The following is a 15492-nucleotide window of genomic DNA, read 5'->3' on the forward strand; positions in this document are numbered from 1 at the left end:
CCCGACCACCGGTACCCCTCATCTGGCAGCTGGACCGCCTGAGCTACTGCATCTACTCTTAAGCCGGTGCGCACAATCGCTGATCGTGAATTTCAGCACAAACAAACAGCGGACAGAATGCGCGTCCTTGCCAGCGTTTGACTGAACGCCTGAGCCGGCAGGCAGGCAGTGCGAGCGATTATGGACGGCGCGCTAACCCTCCCGCTTCTTTCCCGGTGCGAATCGCTTCCGCCATCGAGTACACGACCAACTCCATCATGAGCATCTATGAATCTATCGGCACGACTCTGTCTTTTCTCAGTCTGATATGGATTCCGGCCACGCTGCTATGCTGCTTACCATGGGTCCAGAAACGTTAGAAAATACCTGCCGAGTGAACGTTAACAGGCCAACGCTAACAAAGTCAGAAATGCTCTATCTCCATAACTTCACGTTCTTCCCCGGGAAATGGTTGACGCAGCCTGAAAGAGCGGGATTCCTGAGTATGTCAAGTCTCCTAGGTCTTGGTGACGAACCGATGCGCCGTATAGTTCTTTGGGCTTATGTGATCAGAAAACCAGGTCATTCCCTTTCGCATTACTTCGAAAGACGGAGAGCGACTTTTCGCATGGCTTATAGCACCATTGGGTATATATGCTAAAAATGCCGATGCGTTCATCGGGGAGAAGACAGGCATCGACGTAGAGAATACAGTTGCCTGGAATGCGCTACGCAACGACCCGGAAGCCAGACTACTCATCTACTTTCACGGGAATTCTGCGACTTTAGCACAGGAGCGCCGCACGATAGAGTATCGATCCTTCTCTGCTGGAGCGTCGGAGAAGATGTTTGTTCTAGCATTCGACTATCGCGGCTTTGGCATCTCAACAGGCGAACCCTCGGAATCTGGTCTACTGAACGATGCAGAGGCTGTCATTGACTGGGCTTTGCAGACTTGCCTGATACCTCCCGAGCGAATCGTACTTTTGGGACACTCACTAGGGACCGCTGTCGTATCAGGCATTGCACACCGTTACGCAACCAGTCTCGGCATAGAGTTCGCTGGCCTGGTTCTGTGCGCCGCCTTTACGAACGCTGGAAACGCATTTTCATCATATTCGATCGGGGGCGTTGTGCCTGTTCTTGCGCCTGTGAAGGTGTTCCCTGCCTTCCAGGCCTGGTTTGCCCGTAGGATGGTAGATACCTGGCGAAGCGACGATCGACTGGCAACAATGGCGCGTAAGTTGACGAAGCACCCAAACTGTTGTGGAGCCATGTCGTGGTTTATACGACGATCAAATTTACTCAACTCCGTCTGATCCGATACTGATGAATTGAGTAGGTACCTGCTCGAGGTTCAAGCTGGTCCTTGTCCATGCCGAGAGTGACCAGACCATGCCATGGCACGAAACGGAAGCGCTCTTCCAATCGACACTTCGGGCCGCCAAAGACGCGAGTCCGAATGAAGACGGCCTCAAGAGTCTTGAGGTGGTGGATTTGGGCGAAGCCGGACGACAAGAGGTTTGGCAGAGCAATTCGCGCAGCATCTCGAAGACGATTGCTAAGCACGGCGGTACGTACTCGTCCTGAGAGTTGATCCCTGAGTGTGGGCGCTTGCAGATTGCGCGTTTCGCCTACTGTCAGATGAGATCGGCTGCCCCACATCCGTCTAACGCAGACGCTGCACATCTGCACCCTTCATTTCCTGGCTTCAGCGACGGGATGAAGCAAAACGCAGAGAACCTGAGGCCCACGGCACTGAGTACTCAGGTTCATGTCGATTTCGCACGATGCAGACGTTTACCCCACACGCAGTGATCTGGGCCGGCTTAGTCTGACATCCATGCGGTCATCGCCGCGCCTTCCGGTCTCGCTAGTTGGAAACAGGGCTAACGCTTCATACTAGGACACAACACGTCAATGACATGGTCGCCTGTAGCGCTCACCATCCTCCAGGTTTTTGGGCTTGCGGCTGAGACGGCACGAGTGTAGCTTTCTGAGGACATCGTCAGGTGCGGCCCCTGGTAATCAGGCCCAGTCTCAGGATCCTGGTCGCTTCATCAGAGGCTGGGTAGATCTGAATAGCTCAAGAACGTCGATGAATCATTCAGTCGTGAACAAGGCACCAAGCGCAAGGACTGACAAGCAACAGCATCTGCGAAGAGACAGACTACTGGGAAGTCGGCTTCGCACCAAGAGTGTAGCGTATGTCTAATCGCTCTAGTGTATGAGAACGCGCAACCGCCAGGAGTTCCGACTTCTCGGCATGACGGCCATGTGCGTCAGTCGATTCTCCACAGCCCCCATGACGTCTCCACGGGTGGCTTAACCAGACCCGCATACAAAGCGCTTCACCGGCAACTGTCATCCTTCGTTTCAGCACCTGTTCATTGTTCCAGACAGTTTTCACGTACGACTTTCGCTTCACAACGCTCCGTAACCCGTCCATTCCTGTCGCTCTCACCTTACCTCTTGACACTTTTCGTTTGTGACCTGTTCTTTGCATTGAATAAACACAACTCTATCTACCTCGCCGCCAGATCGGACCTCGAACACTCTACCAACCAGAAATACTACCACAAATATGCCTGCCATCCACCCTCTCCAAGCACGGTTCCTAGAAGACTCAAACGGCAACGGCGGAATCTCACCGACAGCTATTGCCCTCATTGTATGCCTCGGAATTGTACCATGCATCATCTTGATCTGGGCAGTCTGCTACCTCTTCTGGGCCTATCCATATGACCGCAACTGCTGCTGCATCAAGCGAAAGCGCCGCCCGGAACCGCAAAGCGTACTGAACCAAGCGCCCATGAGCGAGGAGACACTATTCGAAAAGCAAGGTGTGGCACCTCCACAAAGACCTTTCTCTGTTCAGACCAGGACCGAGTCGGGGAGCTCAAACAACAATGGGCGCCTGCAAAAGCAGCAGAGGCCTGGCAGTGGGGTCGACACCCGCGGCGCGCGCATGAGCCAGCAGAGCGTTATGAGTGCGAACACCATGACGTACGCCCAAGAGCCTCAGCGATTCGTGTGAGGAACGAGCGATATCCCAAGATATGAAGGGACCTTTTAACCAGCGCATATTCGCACCAAGATCGCCGCGACCAGCACCGGCACCTCCATTGTGGCCACATTCACAACCCGCCTCAGAAGGCATTGCCGGTATCCCTCCGCCACGGAAAGATGGCGGGCCATCCAAAGACCGACCAGCACACCCAGCACCAAAGATTATTCCACAGCCACGAGGCACATCTCAAGCTTAGCACAGCGGCCACAGTAGCAGCGCTGCAACACGCTTTGCCTTTCGCGGTGAGCAGCTGGACAGGATGAAGAATACACTGGGTCGAGGAGCTCAGTAACAGATAGAAATCTGCTGGGCTATCCTAATCAGTATTGTACACTACTTTGTTTGTATGCATGCGGGACATTTGCATTTGGGTTGGAGTTGTTAGCATTGTACTCTCGACGACGTTATGACATATCGCACTTAATGGAAGTAATCGATTACACTATTTTGCCTTGCGTCACAGGATGCGAACCATGTGAGCATGATGGCGGTGTGGTGGGTCTCGTGCAGTTGATAGGCCGAAGGGCCTCACACGGAACTTGAGGCTCGATGAACCCTTTCAGTGGGGTAGTGGGCAGGCATATCAGTCGCGACTTCCCAAGCAGAAGGCGGAGGAGAATCACATCTACCTTTGACTTGCCTCAAATCTAATTCCCTAACTCGCCGTACCGACACGCGTAGCCATCTGAGAGTCGATAGACGGAGACGGCTAGATTACTTGTCCGAGGACTGCGACAAACGTCGGCGTTCTTATCTCCGCGTCGCCATCGCGTTTCCGCCACCGTAACTCGTCCAGAGGCTACGTCAAGATATTGTACCAAAACAAATCCGTCGCAGGCAGCGCCCCAAGGGTGCTCTGCGACACGCCGCAAATACCGCCACCATTCCACCCTCAGTCTACTTGTCGCGTTCTTTTTCCCTGTCATCACAAGCATTGTTACTTTCAGCGCGCCTGCGAATGCTACGAAGTTACCTAGCCAGACCCAGCGCCCGCAGCGTCATACATAAGAGCGCGGGATTCGGCGGCGCGAGCTACATCAGTCTGAGCCTGAGCACGCCCATTAGAATTGATAATAAAGGAAATTCGACCATGGCCGGGCAGGACAGCGAAGAGGGGAGGCAGGGAGGTCAGCAGGCTATGCTGGCGAGCCAACGCGCGAAAGAGCAGGGAGAGGCGCAGGGGAGGTTTTCCAAATGGTTTCCTCTGTCAGCCAAAGCGGGATTTGACCAGTGGTGGGCAGGTCTATCTCCCATGGCGTAAGTGATGACTGTATGAATTGCATGTCAGACGTGTACTAACTGCGCATGCGAACCTTAGAACAGAGCACCGCGTCCTCTCTTACATCCCACATCTCCAGAGTCCACCCACACATACCCAAACGGGCACCGCTCCTGCCTCGGCCGTTCCGTCCACAACAGACCTCGATGCGCCACCGAAGCACCCCGAAGACCACACCACGACGAATGCCACCAACGACCCATACGGACCACGAAGATGGAACTCACAAATGGTGGAATTGAGTGGCAAGGACCGCGCGCTGAACGAGTTCTCCGTGGAGCGACTGGGCGAGGACGTGGAGAACAACTTGGTCATGCTGCACGGTTACGGTGCTGGATTGGGCTTCTTCTACCGCAACTTCGAGTCGTTATCCCGCGCTGAAGGCTGGAAAGTCTTTGCGCTGGACCTGCTCGGCATGGGCCGGAGCAGTCGACCGGCCTTCAAGATCCATGCCAAGGACAAGGAGGGAAAGATCGCAGAGACCGAGTCCTGGTTTGTAGATGCGCTCGAGGAGTGGCGGATAAAGAGGGGGTTAGATCGCTTCACGTTGCTCGGACACAGCTTAGGAGGATACCTAGCTGTTGCCTATGCACTGAAGTATCCGGGTCATCTCAACAAGTTGATACTTGCGTCTCCAGTCGGTATACCTGAGGACCCGTACGCGGTCGATGAGGAGATGCCTGATCCGCAAGATTCGACTATGGCGAACGAGTTCACCCAGGATGCGGCCGACACGAACCGGAACGGCGTACAGCCATCGACAGCGGACAACAACAACTTCATGAATCAGCGAAGCAAGAATGGTACGTACCGTCTTGGACAGATCTGTGAAACCTGACTGACTCTTTGACAGAAGGCACTGCGAAAGAGCCCAAACAGCCACCGAAAAGACGATTGCCCTGGTGGCTTTATTCTCTCTGGGAGGCCAACATGGTCTCGCCCTTTACCTTTGTACGTTGGTCGGGACCCCTCGGCCCGCGTCTAGTATCGGGCTGGACGTCACGCCGCTTCTCACAACTGCCGGAAGAGGAGGCTCAAGCTCTGCACGACTACAGCTATGCTCTGTTCCGCCAACGAGGTAGTTCTGAGTATGCGCTGTCGTACCTGCTTGCTCCCGGGGCATTTGCCCGAAGTCCGATGATCCGAAGAATCCAAGGCGTTGGTCGACAATACCTACAAGCACATGACAAGCCCACAGTGGACGGCGAGACCGCCGCCAATCCTGCCGCACAGCGCGAAACGAGCTTCCCAGTCGTCTTCATGTATGGTGAAAATGACTGGATGGACGTCGCTGGTGGTTTTGCTGCCGCAGAGAAGATGAAGCAGGAGCGGGAGCGGATACTGGTGAAGGCATCTGCAGACGAGAAGAATGATCATGGTGTAGGCAAAGTCGTCATCATCAACAAGGCCGGTCATCATGTGTATTTGGATGGATGGGAGCAGTTCAACCGCGTCATGTTGGAAGAAATGAACGAAGTCCGACAAAGGGAACAGGCAAAGAGGCGCGCATAGATGTCGACGCATTAGACGGGTAGCATTTTTGGGCGTTTTGTTACGTATAGCGTTCGATTGCGAACATGTTGGATCTACCACCCTATTTAGTATAGGGCCTCTTCAACCGCAGGCTTTCTTCAACTCATACAAATTCTCAACCCACCACAACCAGCGTCTCACCTCGTATCGGTGAATGGTACCCCTCAGTTCCGCAAGACGATCTCACATGAGCCCCTGCATACTTCACCCCCGCCCGGTTCCGTACACATCGCTCACTACTGCAGGGCGCAAGACGTGTCACCCATTTCCGTGAAGGATAGCCAGCACGGCCTTCCTAGAGCATGCTAGCATTGTGGGGTATAAACAGGTATGCCAGCAATCCATGTCTTCACCGCCCCAGCTAAGCGAGCGGGTGCATCATCGGAGTGCCAGACCGACTTCGCGCCGGATGCACAGCATCTGATATAGGCACGCGGGCCCCTCGTACGCGGTGCGCATTCTCTTTCACGTGCACGCAACCGTTTGGTCGTGGTAGAGAGAAGGACACCAGCCTGGGACAAGACCCCATAGCAACACTCGCACCTTCGCGTCGCCAGCGTCGCATTCACATGTCATTTCTACCGACACGCGCACGGCATCCCCAGACAGAGGCGTGATGGCGCCGCAAACACTCGACCAGCTCGTCAAGGGCGCGCCGGCGCCGAGCACGAGCTTGCACAGGGTGGCCGAGAGCGTCGAGCGAGACCCGCCGCCCTATTCAGCGTCCATCCTCGCCGACCCGCCCCACGATGCCAACGGCCGCCTGCCCACCATCAAGACGCCGCGCCCGCCCGTCCTCAGCGACCCGACGTCGCTCCTGCCCTCGTCGCCGCCACAGATCTACCTGAACCTGCTCATCCTCGAGGCCAGCCTCCGCAGCCAGTACCTCACCCTCCGCGCCCGGCGGCGGCAGAACACCTTCGTCCTCACACTGCTCGCCGTATGGATCGGCTTCTGCTTCTACCTGCTGTGGCTGCGGCCGCGAGAAGATGGCAAGGGCATTGGTGGGTCACAATACTGGCTCGTTGATATGCTGCAGAAGGTGGGCTTCATCACAGGCGTCGTCACCGCTCTGCTCTTCTGGGCGACGGGCCAATGGGAAAGAGGAGTACGATGGCCGCGTCGCTGGATCGGAGTCGCAAACCGAGGCCTGAGGGGTATGAACGCTAAGATTGTGGTCATTAGAGGGCCATGGTGGAGGGAGCTCGTGGAATGGGGACACTTTATCGTGCCTTTCTCTGGCGGGCTGTGGGGAGGCGAGCAGGGCGGCAGTTCATACCACTTCATCAATATTGCGCAGGAGAACAAGCACGCCTTGGACGGCGGCCGACCCCGCCATCGCATAACAGAAGACGGCAAGGAATATGCCGAGGAAGACATTGCGCCTGGAGGCGACTACATCAAGCTGCTCCTGCTCCCGAAGCCTTTCACGCCCGACTTCCGACAAGAGTGGGAGGTTTACAGGAACGAATACTGGGCCACCGAAAACGAGCGACGAGCTGAGCTGCGGAAGCGCGTCCGAGCCAGACAACGCGAGATAGCAAGGGAAGAAGGCGGCTGGCTATGGTGGACCGGCTGGCGGGGATGGAAGCGCGCTCGCGGTATCAGTGGACGGAGCGCAGACGTCGAAAAGAGCGGACACCACCACGGTCACAGCCACAGTCTCTCGCACACCGGGTCACGGAAACGACGACTAAGTACATTGCAAGCCGCTAGAGGAAGAGACGGATCACATTCGAGAAGCTCGTCCCGCAGCACAACGCCCACACCAGACGTAGACATGGACGGTCGCCTCCGCCCAATGGAAAGCCATGAGCGCCGGTGGAGCAACGCGTCGAATAGCACAACTACAAGTCGCAAGTCTTCTCTCCGCTCCAGCACAACCATCACACAGGGCAACGCGCAGTCGGCACGCCAGCCACCGCAAAGACCTGCCGTCAGCTCTCGACCCAGTACGCCTAATGAGGGCAATCTGCCTTGGCAGAGTAAAAGGGCCAGTATGCTAAGCAACGCCTCAAGCATGAGTGAAATGGAAGAAGACGGCGGGTATGAGGCTGCCACGGAGGGAAGGGCAGACGTACGACCAACGCCGAAGAGAAGGACTAGCCGGGAAGGCGGCGGCAGTGGGAGGGCTGAAAGTGCCTAGAACGACTTTGACGTGTCGTGCACAGGAGTGGTTGATTGATATTTGTTGATGGGTTACGCATCTACGTTCTGGCCATGTTTTATGATACTCTGGTTTTTAGCGCGTGGGTTCTTGTAAGATCAGCGAGCATTTTGTCATGGAGCGGGTGTATAGTAAGACAGGGGAGGCTTACACACAGTGGAGATGTCCACAGTATTCAATAGCATGAATTCGAATGTACCAGCCCAGCTGCCTCTTTGTTGTATTGGAATCAACCAACGACAGACTGCGTTCGCAATCGTGCAGTGCAACCCTAGCCTCGTGAGGTTTTGTCCATCGCAGATCAAAGCCGAAAGCGAAGGACCAATATACCTGAAGAAGAATGAAAGGGTGTAGAGAGCCGAACTTGACCGGCAAGGCCTTTGTTCTGCGAAAGGGCTGAGAGCACTCCGCGTTTTTGATGCACCAATATATTTTTTACTCAACCAAATTTTGTCATCAAGCAACATCTGGCCGGTTGGCGCAATGGTAGCGCGCAGCCCTCCTAAGGCTGAGGCTGTGGGTTCGAGTCCCACATCGGTCGTTTTTTGCTCTCGCGGACGTCTAGACATTGCATTTATATTCTGGAGAAAAAAATGTGGTATCGGCCGCATTGGCGCTGATTTTTTGCGTGGTGGCGGGGACTGAAAGTGGGGTAGGCTCCGAGAATGCAGGCACATCACTCAATCTACGTAAACATGAGATCTTGTCTCCTTAGATAAGGTCTATCGTTTCGATCATTGTGTGTTCTTATACCAAGCTTGTCTTTAAGCTTCGTTCATCAATTGTGCAATCGTGCGTGAGACTAAGAGGGTGAACGTTTCTGTCATTCTGCACTCAACGTAAAGCGACACACAAACATGCTCTATCACATTTATCAACGCTCACTTACGATTATGCTCGACCTTGTAGATTTTGACTAGATTTTCGGCGTTTTTAAAGCCGCTATTAAATGAATTAAAGATAACCCGCTTTAAACATGTGTGGCTACTAACTTGGCTTTTTTGACGCTCGAATAGAGGGTCAAAGGATGACGACCTCAGGGCTGCCAGCAACTACGCAAGCCCTTAAGCAATCAGACTTCTATGGTACCGTGCTTATCCGGTTTGCATGGCCTACTCCCCGCATCACTGTCACCGTGTTTAATTTTCATAAACACTTCAGTTCTTAATAGCTGTACAAGGTTTTCAGTGAAGCAAACCCTATTGCATCAAAGTAATCCAGTAAGAAATACATCGAGAATAGAAAAGTTGAACAGGAAAGGCAGTAGGGGTTCCCTACTAACACTCGCACAAGGCGCTCAATAGACGGCACACTTTCTACACATATGCCGTACACACTTCGGACGCTCGGTGACATTCATCATGAAGGCTATTGACACAAGTTCAATGCTATAATAAGCTGTAAGGCCTTTATGAGTCGCGTAATAGTAGCCTCATTCTGTGTAGCGTAGTAACACAGTTACAAGTATCAATACAACGGCATAGGTACGTTTCTCTAATCATGTAGCTTGCAGAACACCGCCTACATATCCCTTCCTCTTTGTCGAAAGATCAGCAGGGAATTCCTTGACATTAGAAGCTGCGCCGTAAAGGTTGCCGAAAGCCTATCCCGTGATAGTGACACCAAAGGTGACTTGTTTCATGCCGGTTACTGCTCACTGTAGGTAAGCTCTCTGTGCCAAATACGCATTAAACGATCATGAGCCTAGAGCACACTGGTTCGCGTCTTCGTCATGCGTGCCCAGCCATGTACTCAGGTACGAGACTTTGAAGACGTGGTTTGAGGCGATTGGTCCAGGAATACGAGTTAAGACGCGTTGGTCCTGGCCGAAGGCTTTGTAACAAATGCCGCATTCAGTGACATCTTGCAGTCAGGTAGCGATGAACCTTCCAGCCAGTGTCCGCGAGAATGCTCAAGTTTGTCGCTGAGACATGTTCCACGCCGGGTGAGTTTGAAGGAGGGAAGTGTCAAAGCTGCTCAGATTCAGCCTGCGAAGATACGTTCTACGACTGGTATCTAGTATCGCTGGCGAGCCTGTCTGAGTTAGACAGAAAATGAGATTCAAGATAATTACCTCTTTTCGCGAAAGAGGCGCTAGAAAGCGTCGCTCCTGTCATTCCTGTCACTCACCGTGCCTGCGGTAGTCACCGAACAGGTTGCTGCTCATGCAATCGGCAAGACCAGACTGCACATCCGCATGTGCAAGGCTCGCATAATGTATACGGGTGCACAACGACGGCCTGCGTTCAGAGCGGGAAGTAGTTTGTGATTGCTATCTAAGCGACGAGTGCTCAGGAGCTCGCGTTACCGCGCCGGCGAAACGGCAGCTGCAGCACTACTGGTAGCCCGAGCCAAAGCGAGCCGACAACGACAAACGTCATCAACCCAACCCCCCGTCCTCGCGATACCCTCAAACCCGTAAAATCCAGCTCTTTCGCAATCACAATTAAGTTCGGCCAATGAAAAAAGTGACAGACCGTCAACGCCTTAAACTTTGAAACTCCGGAACAGTCGGAAATTGCCTCCTTGGGTATAATCTCATGCACGTGTTGGCTGACGTGCCTTTTCCAGTGCCGCAATCCTGCCGCCTCTGCGTATCTCGCTCTTCGCCAAACCCCCACACGGTGACCAACTTGATCGTTTTCTGCGCCCGCGCGACGATAAAGACTGTGTGCAAAACGCTAATGGGACAAAGGGAAATGAAATGAATGGGTAAGACGAGGATGATCTGCGATATGTCAGTCGATGCTCGGTCGTGTCTCGGAAGCAATCGGCTAGCGCTCAGACATGGGAGTGAATGATGCGCTGTGTAAGGGAGGGGGCCTGTGGCTGTGCGCACCTCGGAGTTCCAGCTCGTTTACAGGACCAGCTCAATGCTCCGCATGTATCGCGCCGGTGCCTTCACACACGCTGCACTTGTTGCTGCCGGACCGCTTGCACGATGGGCAGCCCTTGCCGTTGCAGGCGTCGCACTTTGTGGTTCCATTGCCTTTGCACGTCGGGCAGTCCTTCATGGTGCGTAGTTGGCCGGATCGAGCGGGCGGAAGTGGTAGCCGGGGTAGATGAGGCGCAGCCGAGAGAAGCAGAGAGAGGGAGAGATGAAGTCGAGTTGCGTTCTGAGAAGGGCAAGATATCTTGGACGGGAACCCGTATTTAGACGATGGTAACGGAGAGAAGGGGCGCAGTCGCGGTGAAATAGTCCGTTGATCTTGATTTAGGAAGGCAGTACCACGGTCATCAAGATGAGCAAGACAGCAGAGATGTTTCGAAACACACAGTAGTCCACGGGCCCGATAAGTGTCAGGGTCGCTTTATATAATTTCCCCCATTTGGGCCCCGCGCGCGCACCCGTACCTCATCATCGCAATCTCACCGCGGCCGCGAATAGTGAAGCAAGCTCGCAAGCTCAGCCCCCGTCGCTTTGCATCCAACAGCTGTCCAAGCTCCTCACGATAGCTTTTCAGGGTCCTCCAGTGGGAGTAGCATCACGAGAACAGGGCGGCAGGCCATTCGGGTCCACTTGCACTATTTACCATGCCTCTGGAGAGGATGATGTCAAGGTGCATCACCGGAGGGCGATGGAATACCTCAAAGCCCCTGCCTGCTCTGATGCACGGAATGCTCTTCCCCTTCCAAACAGCTCCCGCGGGCCAATCTCTCTTGGCCTCGTCGTGCTCCTATCGCATGCAAACAGCTATAGCATGAGACCTACTGCCGCCACAGCCGGCCTATGTCTTCATAATGAATGCGGCGTTAGGATCGTGCCGCAACCGAGCCAGCTGTAAGAATCCCCGAAACCATAGATGCATATCCTGATTGGACTTGCAACGTCGACGAGGACGTCAGACTGCATTATCCTAGGCGTCTGCATCAATCAGCAATCAGCCACCCTTCTAGCGCGTTCCTCTCAAAATTGCGCGCATAGTCAGGTGTCACCATGGATTGGAAGCAACGTCATTAAACGCCCCAATAGCCTTTCTGCGATGCTAGCAGTACAGGGCGCGGTACAAGTCAAAGGAGACGCTGTATCCGGCACGGAGCGGGCGAAGCTACGAGCACGTTGTTGAAGCATTGGTGACGAACAACCCTTGGTGGGGGATAGAGGGTACATGCCTGATGCAGAAGGCACACACGTGGCAGGCTGCAGGAGCGTTAGTACGAACCAACATGGTGGGTAAGGCTGAATTTTGGTTGGTGGCGCCGTTTGATACATCGGCAAGGAACAGGGGTGGCTTGGTTTTCCTATGTAACCACGCAAATCCACCTTTCAGGCACAACGCTGGATGCCTTCAGACGTGTGTACGCTCGCACTAGGAAAACCCTCGCTCTAAAGCATGCACAGGTAGGTTCTGAGTAAGAATGACGGCCTCATGCTATCACTACTCGATCACATTCACCAGTGAAACGTGTGATGGGGAAGTCGTAGACTGGCACTAAGCCATTCAACGGGTCGACTGGATGTCCACCAAAGAAAAGTGATACTATGTCTCAGGTCCGTTTTACTATGGTAAAAGAACACAGACTTGAAGAATTTCATTACTATCCCCTCTCGGAAGACCCGACTATCACTCCGACATTGCTCTAGACCATTTCACCAAAAGCTACACTGATATCCGACTGGTCTAGAAACCAGCACTAATATCCTTGGTATCCCCAAGACATCACCAGCAAAGTAGGTTCAGATGCCGTGTACTCCTCTTCGTAGCGTAACCCTAGCGTTTCCGAGACGAACGCCCAGCCAAGGTAGCACGTTGAGACAGCGGGCCGAAGCCAACCTCGAGGTTCCCAGGGTAAAGAGAGAGATGGGCTGATGCGCAAAGCTTAACTATGGGAGCATCTCGTTCTAGACGCCTCAACGGTGTAACGATGTGATGTCTCGACGCAAGTGATTCCCAGTCGGCTTCGATGTGCTGTGCCGCGAAGTCTGGCTGAATCTACTGGAGGGCAACACAAGTATGTTCGTGGGAACAAGGACGGTGAGGATGCGATGAAACGATCTAGCAAAGCTTCTACAGAACACCCTGTTCCTGAGATTGTAGTACGATCGGGCTCTGGTGAACACGCGAGTATCAGGCCACAATCGACACGCGGCCTAAGGATGGTAATTTGCCATGGTCTCGAAAGCGAGACGTGAAACGAAGGTTCAACGAAGAATTTGCCCATGTAGGCTCTGAGAACGAGCAGGATCAGGCATCTGTAAGTCTGACATAGCGACGCTCACAAGAGTTCCTCATTTCCTAAACTTTCTCCAAGTTTGTCCGGATACTCAACGGCTTCCAACGAGACTAGATTCTTCTCTACAACTTAGCCTTCACAGCCGTCCTCTCCATACCCGGTCCATCCCAGATATCACGCTCAACAGCTCGCGTGTTGATATACTGCATGCCCAACTGTTCCACCTTTTCCACACCCAGTAAGCGCATGCACGTCTCCGTTTCCGCTTTCAGGACTGTTGTGAAGTGTTAGTACTAAATCATAGAAAAAGGACGATGTCAACAAAGACTTACTCTCAAGAACCCTCGCAACACCCTCCTTACCACCCGCACCCAATCCAAACAACGCCGCCCGTCCCACGCCCACACCTTTGGCACCGAGGCAGAGGGCCTTGACTACGTCTGTCCCGCGCTTGATACCACCATCTACCCATACCTCGATGCGATCGAAGACTTCAGGGCAGTATTTTCGTATCTCGAGAAGCGTGTGTACAGCAGGTGGCGCGGTGTCGAGAGCCCTGCCACCGTGATTTGACAGGATGATAGCTTTGACATGGGGTGCGTGTAGAGACGCCAAGTAAGCGTCTTCATGTGTCTGAATGCCCTTGAGTACAATGGGTTTGTCCGTGTGTTTTGCTAGCCAGGGCAAAGTAGAGCGCCACGTCAAATCTGCGGCTGTGCCCCAGAATAACGACTGGCCCATGCCCATTGACTTCGGCTTCGGCTTCTCATCTTCGCTGGCTTGTGTGGGTGTAACTGCGCTCGTGCTAGTCTTAGACAGCGATTGTGATTCCTGGACCGAGGCGCGCACGGGGAGGTTGGAGCCGACGTTCTTGCTGCGCTCGTCGTGTTCGCGCTTACCGGGGACGGGCGCGTCGAGCGTCAGGCAGATGAATTTTATGCAGTCGAGTTTGTTCATGCGGGCGAGGATGGCTTCGCTCTTCTGGCGCTCGTTCTGGACGTAGAGTTGCCAGCCGAAGACCTGGCCGGGGGTGGCGTCTGCGACGATTTGTTCGGGCGTCATGGACGCGTTCTGAGAGATTATTTGCATGGCGCCGTATTGCGAACACGCTTGCGCAATGCCCCATTCGCCGTCGGCGTTGGCGAGGCGCGCCATGGCGGCGGGCGAGACGTAGATGGGGAGTTTGACATTGTTGCCGATGAAGGATGTCGATGTGTCGCAGCGGGTGCAGTCGACGAAGACGCGTGGCCGCAGCAGTATGCTCCGATATACGCTGTTGTTGAAGGACTTGCTCTGCAGATCGTCACTCGCGGAGAAATAGTATGCCCAGGCCTTGTATGGTATTTGCTTCGTTGCAACCTCTTCAATCTCGTCGAGGTTCAGCAAATTGTCCAGATCCACCGGCCCTTCAGCTTGCGCCTCGCCCGTCTCTTCCGGTGTCTTCTCCTCTTTCGGGAGGGTGTCTGTGTTGATAGTGCCGAGCTTATCGGAAGCTTCGAGGTTCTCTTCGAGGATGCCCGGCGGGTGGATGGGATCGTATTCTTCGGTTGCGTCGGTGCCGGCGAGTTGGAGGATGACTTTGGAGCCGCCAGGGTGCTCGGGGATGAAGCGCGTTACATCGTAAACGTTGCCGTACAGAATTACCCAGCAGCTTTCCGCTGTGTTGTGCTGCGCGACTGATTGGGAGTGTCAGCGATGAAGGTTCAACCGGAATGCGGAAGCGGTAACTGACCCTCGGCATAGTCGAAAACCTTTGACATGGTGCCGTGCGTTCAAGTAATGGTACAATACGGAATATTTACAAGCACACACGCAGAAGACGCAAAAAAGAACTCTACGAGAAAAGTGGTGAAGATTGGAGAACGAATGAGTTCAATTGTTCCGACGACAGAGCAGACGCCGACGTCTTTTAGCCAACCCCAACCTGTGGGGAGCTCGGGGTAGTGCCATCCCGAGTCAGGCAAGACGGGCCGCATTTCTTCTTTTGCAAAGCTACCCCAGGTAAGCCGGATGTACTGATGGCTAATTGGCGGTCGTTTGCTGTCTAGACTATCTGACCCGATGCTGTGCTAGCTCCGACGCGGTGTACATACTGTTGCACCTCTCTTCAGTACAGCTACACGATGACAGCATTAGCCTCAATTGCCGCGGCATTTGAATGTCAATCATCATCACTGCATCAAGTCCAAGCGCTCAGCGTTTATAAGAACCATGCGGTGTTTAATGCGATTGTTTCTTGAATGCTTTTGTATTCTGTGGGTATCCCTGACCAGATTTGCGGCTTGCGAA

At 53.9% G+C, this 15492-nt stretch overlaps 5 protein-coding genes and 1 non-coding gene across 6 annotated transcripts; 5 read left to right on the forward strand and 1 right to left on the reverse strand.

Annotated features, from left to right (window-relative positions):
- Nucleotides 1-257: 257 nt before the first annotated feature.
- J4E87_009192 (uncharacterized protein) lies at nucleotides 258-1569 on the forward strand (the record flags this gene model as incomplete). The annotated part of the gene is made up of 4 exons (XM_049380771.1): nucleotides 258-354; nucleotides 408-482; nucleotides 553-1218; nucleotides 1322-1569. The coding sequence occupies 4 exons, from the start codon at nucleotides 258-260 to the stop codon at nucleotides 1567-1569; spliced, it is 1086 nt and encodes a 361-aa protein (XP_049229402.1).
- Nucleotides 1570-2563: 994 nt separating this feature from the next.
- On the forward strand, nucleotides 2564-3016 carry J4E87_009193 (uncharacterized protein; the record flags this gene model as incomplete). The annotated part of the gene is made up of 1 exon (XM_049380772.1): nucleotides 2564-3016. The coding sequence occupies one exon, from the start codon at nucleotides 2564-2566 to the stop codon at nucleotides 3014-3016; it is 453 nt and encodes a 150-aa protein (XP_049229403.1).
- Nucleotides 3017-4139: 1123 nt separating this feature from the next.
- J4E87_009194 (uncharacterized protein) lies at nucleotides 4140-5840 on the forward strand (the record flags this gene model as incomplete). The annotated part of the gene is made up of 3 exons (XM_049380773.1): nucleotides 4140-4306; nucleotides 4368-5131; nucleotides 5182-5840. The coding sequence occupies 3 exons, from the start codon at nucleotides 4140-4142 to the stop codon at nucleotides 5838-5840; spliced, it is 1590 nt and encodes a 529-aa protein (XP_049229404.1).
- Nucleotides 5841-6477: 637 nt separating this feature from the next.
- J4E87_009195 (uncharacterized protein) lies at nucleotides 6478-8007 on the forward strand (the record flags this gene model as incomplete). The annotated part of the gene is made up of 1 exon (XM_049380774.1): nucleotides 6478-8007. The coding sequence occupies one exon, from the start codon at nucleotides 6478-6480 to the stop codon at nucleotides 8005-8007; it is 1530 nt and encodes a 509-aa protein (XP_049229405.1).
- Nucleotides 8008-8497: 490 nt separating this feature from the next.
- On the forward strand, nucleotides 8498-8569 carry J4E87_009196. Its single transcript has one exon. It is a non-coding gene; the product is annotated as a tRNA-Arg (tRNA).
- Nucleotides 8570-13325: 4756 nt separating this feature from the next.
- Nucleotides 13326-14963, reverse strand: J4E87_009197 (uncharacterized protein; the record flags this gene model as incomplete). The annotated part of the gene is made up of 3 exons (XM_049380775.1): nucleotides 13326-13477; nucleotides 13536-14879; nucleotides 14936-14963. The coding sequence occupies 3 exons, from the start codon at nucleotides 14961-14963 to the stop codon at nucleotides 13326-13328; spliced, it is 1524 nt and encodes a 507-aa protein (XP_049229406.1).
- Nucleotides 14964-15492: the final 529 nt, after the last annotated feature.

This window comes from Alternaria ethzedia (genome assembly GCF_023757985.1).
Source record: "Alternaria ethzedia strain BMP 0044 chromosome Unknown scaffold_33, whole genome shotgun sequence".
In the NCBI taxonomy this organism is placed as follows: Eukaryota; Fungi; Ascomycota; class Dothideomycetes; order Pleosporales; family Pleosporaceae; genus Alternaria; species Alternaria ethzedia.